The following is a 6000-nucleotide window of genomic DNA, read 5'->3' as shown; positions in this document are numbered from 1 at the left end:
GTGCCGTTGATTTGTTCATATATTTGGTTGTTGAATGTGAAGTGTGTTGTGAGGCACAAGTCCAGTAGTTTAAGTATGCCATCTTTGTTGATGGGTTCAACGTCCTGTTGTCTGTTATGTCTGTTCAGCAGGTTGGCTATTGTTTCTCTGGCTAGGGCTTTGTCAATAGACGTGAACAGTGCCGTAACGTCGCATGAGACCATGGTTTCTTCCTTGTCTATGTGTATATTTCTGATGATGTCCAAGAATTCCTGTGTTGATTGTATAGAGTGTCTGGATCCGCTGTATATCAGTTTATATTACTTCTAATTGCTGTGTATGTTATATTAAGTGGGCTTGCTGGCTTTCATACTTCACAATTCTCATGAAACTAATGTTGTGGAGATTCAAAAGGATCTTCTGATTGTCTTGTATATTTCATGTGGGCATTGCTGTCCTGTACATTAGATTCTACTAATGTACTTGTTTAAGACAAGTTAGAGTACTTGTTAATGAACTTCTGGAAGGATGTAATTGCACTGGAGGAGGTATGAAGGCGATTCGCCAGGATGTTGGCTGGGATGGAGCATTTCAGCAATGAGGACAAGCTCGGGTTGTTTTTTTTTCTGGAGCGGAGAAGGTTGAGGAGGGACCTGAGTGAGGTATAATAAGATTATAGAGGGCATGGACAGGATCAATAGAAAGCAACTGTTCCCCTTAGCCAGAGGATAAAGGACAAGAGGCATACTTCTTTAAAGTGAAAGGCCGGTTTAGAGGGGATCTCCAGAAATGTTGTTTCACCTGAAAGGTGGTAGGAGTCATGAATGCACTGCCTAGGAGGGTAGTAGTTGGATGAGCACTTGAAGTGTCCAAGCATTCAAGGCTGTGGCACTAGAGCAAGGAGTGGTGTATTTTGGATGGTATAGGACGTGATTGGCTAAAATGCCTTTACTGTACTGTATAATTCCATGATTCTAAGAGGTAAATATTACGATGCTGTGGTTTCATTGTGCATGCTTGAAGGTCTGGCAAGACCTTTTTTGTGCTACTGTTTAATCTAGAAAGTTCCATGCTTCTTTAAATCCATCATTTGTTTTCCCAGTTTGCCTGTGGAGGAGGATAAACCACTCCCCCTCCTCCTGCTGAATACAATTTGTTCTCATTTATCACAGTGCTGAAGTAATTCCTCCTGTTTGGTGCTCAGTGCGTTTATGCTGAAGTGCTGCTTTTAAAGGGGCCTCCCATTCTGAGCTAACTAAATGGGGATGTGAATTTATAGCAAGTTGGTTGAAAATAGAATTCCAAACATTTTTTTTACTCTTCTGAACTCTAGTGTGTAGCCCCTGCACAAGTGCGGTGTTAAGACTGTGAAACAGCAGTACAATGTCACAAGGTCTAGATTAGAGTGGTGTTGGAAAAGCACAGCAGGAAGGGCAGCATCCGAGGAGCAGGAAAATCGACGTTTCGGGCAAAAGCCCTTCACAACTCTAATCTAGACTCTGGTCTCCAGCATCTGCAGTCCTTGTTTTTACCTTGTTAATGTCACAAGGTCCTGCGAGAGTCAGGACCCTGAGTGGAATAAAACCTAGAACTGCTGCTGCTGGAGATCTGAAACAAACAGAAACAGAAAGTACTGGAGAAATGGAGCAAATCTGGCTGCATCTGCAAAGAGAGAATAGAGTTAACATTTTGCGTCCAATGACACCACTTCAGAACCAGAAGTAACTAGGAAATAGTGGTATTTATGCTGATGATGGAGGGTGAAGGGGTGGAGGGAGGGTGGGGCTCAGTGGTGAGAGGAAGTCCAAAGAGACCAAGGGAAAAGGGCAGGCAAACAAAGGGATTGTTGATAGTAGGACAGGGAAGTAGAGAAGCTCGATAAATGATAATGGGTTAGTAAGTAATTCAAAATGGGTTGGATGCACCGAAAGCAGCACATTTTGAGACAGGCTCTGGGCGTGTGAGGGTAAGTGATAGACAAGGAACAGAGTATTCATGCTCTGTAACTGTTAAGCTCAATGTTGAGTCCTAAAGACTGTAGGATGTTTGATCAGAAGAGGTATTATTCCTCTAACATGGGGTAAGAAAGATCCCATTGAACCTTTTCAGAGGGGCCTTTGCAAGGCAGATGCCAAGCCAGCCTGAACGATGATGTGGTTAAGATGATGTGGAGGCTTTCATTCTACTGGCTTTAAACACAATACTCAGGATATGGATCTATTGCCACTGAGTGGCAAGATGGCTCACAGTGTCTCAGAGTTCCAGGGACCTGGATTTAGTTCCACCCCCAGACGACTGTGCACATTCTTCCTGTGTCTGTGTGGGTTTCCTCCACGTGCATCCATTTCCCCCCACAGAACAAAGATGTGCACGTTAGGTGGATTGGCCAAGGGAAATGCAGGGTTACAGGGATGGGGTAGCGGGGGTTGGTCTGGTTGGCATGCTCTTCAGCCCCTCATTCCTGGTGAAGGGCTCTTGCCCCAAACATCAATTTTCCTGCTCCTTGGATGCTGCCTAACCTGCAGTGCTTTTCCAGCACCCCACCCTCAACTCTGATCTCCAACATCTGCACTTTCTCCTATGCTCTTCAGAGGGTCGATGTGGTCTCGATGGGCTGAATGGCCTGCCTCCACACTGTAGATTTATGATTCTATAATTATGATTTGTTGAATTTGAGTTTAATTGTTGTAATAGTCATGGTTACCACTGTCTTAATGTAGCAAAATGATTTGTTTTAAACCATTGAGATCACTACAAAAGAAAAACAACAAGTTTGAAGCATTTGGTGCACAATATATTAAAAGGCTACAGTCATAGTTAAAATGCTATTTTACCACTTGCTTTTTATTTCAAAAAATAATGAGATGATTCTTTTCTCTGTTGTCTTTTTGAACCAGTTCTCCTATTAATGCAGCAAACCAGAAACCTGCTTCCCAGGTACGTGTCTGTTATTGTTGTGCGTCTGGCTCTATCTCTATCACCGTTTACCTTGATCTCTGAGGCTATAGCACATCATGCACTGTCTTGTTGTTGGCCCTGGAACACAGGCAACTGCATACCCCTGGGGAAATGTTAAATTCTTTTGTAAATGTCTTTAATGGAAGCGAGAGCAGAAACCTTTGAAAATGAGAGAGTGGGTCTCTGTCTGATTGTGCTTAATTACTAGATGACGGTCTCTCAGCTTCAGTATCCAGTGGCAGTGACAGACTCTCTGCATTAGTTGAATTACACTGTTCCAGAGGTGGTTCAGCCCCTCATTCCTAGGCCAGCACTAAAACTGCTATCCAGAAGTTGTACTCCTCTGCTGCTTCCTGGAGGCCTGCAATGGTTTTGTTTGTGAGTAAACATTCAATTTACTCTTGGGAAATTCAAAGTGCAGACTCAGTTTGCAGTAAATTAATGATGTGGACATTGCTTTGACATGTCAGAATAAAACAGTAGATCCAATCAATGTCCCAAAATATACACATAAGCCAACCTTCCATCCATTCACTCCATCTACATTTCTTGGTGCCTTAGACGTTAGCCAACATAATCAAAGACCCCTCCCACCGTGGTTGCGATCACTTCCGACCTCTTCCTTCAGGTAAAAGATACAAAAGATTACAGACGCATCACAAATTTTAAGAACAGCTTCTCCCCTGCTGTCAGAGAGTCACAGAGACATACAGCACGGAAACAGATCCAACTCATCCATCCCAGCCAGGCATCCAAAATAAATCTTGTCCAATTTGCTGGCATTTATACCCATCCAGATGCCTTTTAAATGTCGTAATTGTACCAGCCTTCACCACTTCCACTGGCAGCTCATTCCATACATGCACCACCCTCCGCGTGAAAATGTTGTCCCTTAGGTCCCTTTTATATCTTTTACCCTCTCAACATAAACCTATGCCTCTAGTTTTGGACTCCCTAACCCAGAGAAAAGACATTGAGTATTCATCCTAGCCAGGCACTCACATGATTTTATAAATCTCAGTAAGGTCACCCCTCAGCCTCTGGCGCTCCAGGAAAAAAAGCCCCAGCCTATTCAGCCTCTCCCTATAGCTCAAATCCTCCAACCCTGGCAATATCCTTGTAAATCTTTCCTGAACCTTTTCAAGTTTCACAACATCCTTTCTATAGGAGGGAGACCAGAATTGCACACAATATTCCAAAAGTGGCCTAACCAATATCCTGTACAGCTGCAACATGACCTCCCACCTCCTATACTCAATGCTCTGACCAATAAAGACAAGCATACTAAATGCCTTCTTCACTATCCTATCTATCTATGCTCAACTTTCAAAGAACTATGAACCTGGACTCCAAGGTCTTTATGTTCAGCAACCCTCTCCAGGACCTTACCATTAAGTGTGTAATTCCTGCGCTGATTTGCCTTTCCAAAATGCAGCACCTTGCATTTAGCAGAATTAAACTCCATCTGCCACTCCTCTGCCCATTGGCCCATCTGATCAAGATCCTTTTGTACCCAAAGGTAATCTTCTTTGCTGTCCACTACACCTCCAATTTTAGTGTCATCTGCAAACGTACTCACGATATCTCCAATGTTCACATCTGAATCATTTATATAAATGACGAAAAGTAGTGGACCCAGCACCGATCCTTGTGGCACTCCACTGGTCGCAGACCTCCCATCTGAAAGGCAATCCTCCACCACCACCCTCTGTCTTCTACCTTTGTCTTGTATCCAAATAGCTAGTTCTACCTTTACTCCATGTGATCTAACCTTGCTAACTACTCTACACGAACGCCTTACTGAAAGCCATTAAGATCACATCCACTGCTCTGCCATCATCAATCCTCTTCGTTACTTCTTCCAAAAACTCTATTAGGTTTGTGCAATATGATCTCCCACACAACAAGCCATGTTTACTATTCCTAATCAGTCCTTCTCGAGTAGGTATCTGTCCCTCAAGATTCCCTCCAACAACTTGCCCACCACTAATGTCAGGCTCACCGGTCTACAGTTCCCTGGCTTTTTCTTATTACCTTTCTTAAATATTGGCACGATATTGGCCAACCTCTAGTCTTCTGGCACTTCACCTATGGCTATCAGTGATACAAATATCTCGACAAGGAGCCCAACAGTCACTTCCCACAGAGTTCCCAGGTACACCTGAGCAGGTCCCAAGGATTTATCTACCTTTATGCGTTTTAAGACATCCAGCACCTGTTGGTTGATGTCAAGATGTTGCTATTTATTTCCCTACATTCCATATCTTCCATCTCCTTCTCCACAGTAATACTGATGCAAAATATTCATTTAGTGTCTCACCCATCTCCTGCAGTTCCATACATCGATGGTCTTTCTGATCTCTCACAAATTACCCTTTTGCACTTAATGTATTTGTAGAATCCTATTGGATTCTCCTTCACCCTATTTGCTAAAGCTATTTCATGTCTTTTTTGCCCTCCAGATTTTCCTCGTAAGTATATTCATACTGTTTCATACTCTTCTCAGGATTCACTCATTCCCTGGTGTCTATACCTGATATATGCTTCTTTCTTTCTGAATAAAACCTCAATTTCTCCAGTCATCCAGGATTCCCCTCACTTATCAGCCCTGCCCTTCATCCTAACAGGAACAAACTGTCTCTGGACTCTCATTATCCCATTTTTAAATGCTTTCCGTTTCCCAGCAGGCCCTTTACATGTTAACATCGACCCCCAATTGACTTTTGAAAGTTCTTGCCTCTTACTGTCAAAATTGGCCTTTCTCCATTTTAGAATTTAACTTTTAGGTCATGTCTATCCTTTTCCATCACTAATTTAAAACTAGTAGAAATATGGTCACTAGTTCCCTCACTGGCATCTCAGCCTTATTTCCCATGGGTAGGTCAGGTTTTGCACCACTTCTGTACATTCACATATTTTCTTATGCACACTTAACAAATTCCTCTCCATCCAAGGCCTTAACATTATGGCAGTCACAGTTGATGTTTGGGAAATTTAAAATCCCCTATCATAATCACCCTGTTATTCTCACAGATGATGGGGATCTCCTTACAAATTTGCTCC

The 6000-nt window shown here is 42.9% G+C and overlaps 1 protein-coding gene across 3 annotated transcripts in view; it reads left to right on the top strand.

Annotated features, from left to right (window-relative positions):
- The window catches only part of epb41l5 (erythrocyte membrane protein band 4.1 like 5), a 164549-nt gene that overhangs the window by 102882 nt on the left and 55667 nt on the right, over positions 1–6000 (top strand). For all 3 annotated transcript variants that reach the window (XM_043694224.1, XM_043694227.1, XM_043694226.1), the window contains one exon: positions 2877–2916. In XM_043694224.1, the coding sequence (XP_043550159.1) occupies positions 2877–2916 (40 nt within the window). The remainder of the gene's footprint in view (positions 1–2876; positions 2917–6000) is intronic.

This window comes from Chiloscyllium plagiosum, chromosome 7 (assembly GCF_004010195.1).
Source record: "Chiloscyllium plagiosum isolate BGI_BamShark_2017 chromosome 7, ASM401019v2, whole genome shotgun sequence".
Classification (NCBI taxonomy): Eukaryota; Metazoa; Chordata; class Chondrichthyes; order Orectolobiformes; family Hemiscylliidae; genus Chiloscyllium; species Chiloscyllium plagiosum.
This window is presented reverse-complemented; position numbering and strand designations above follow the sequence as displayed.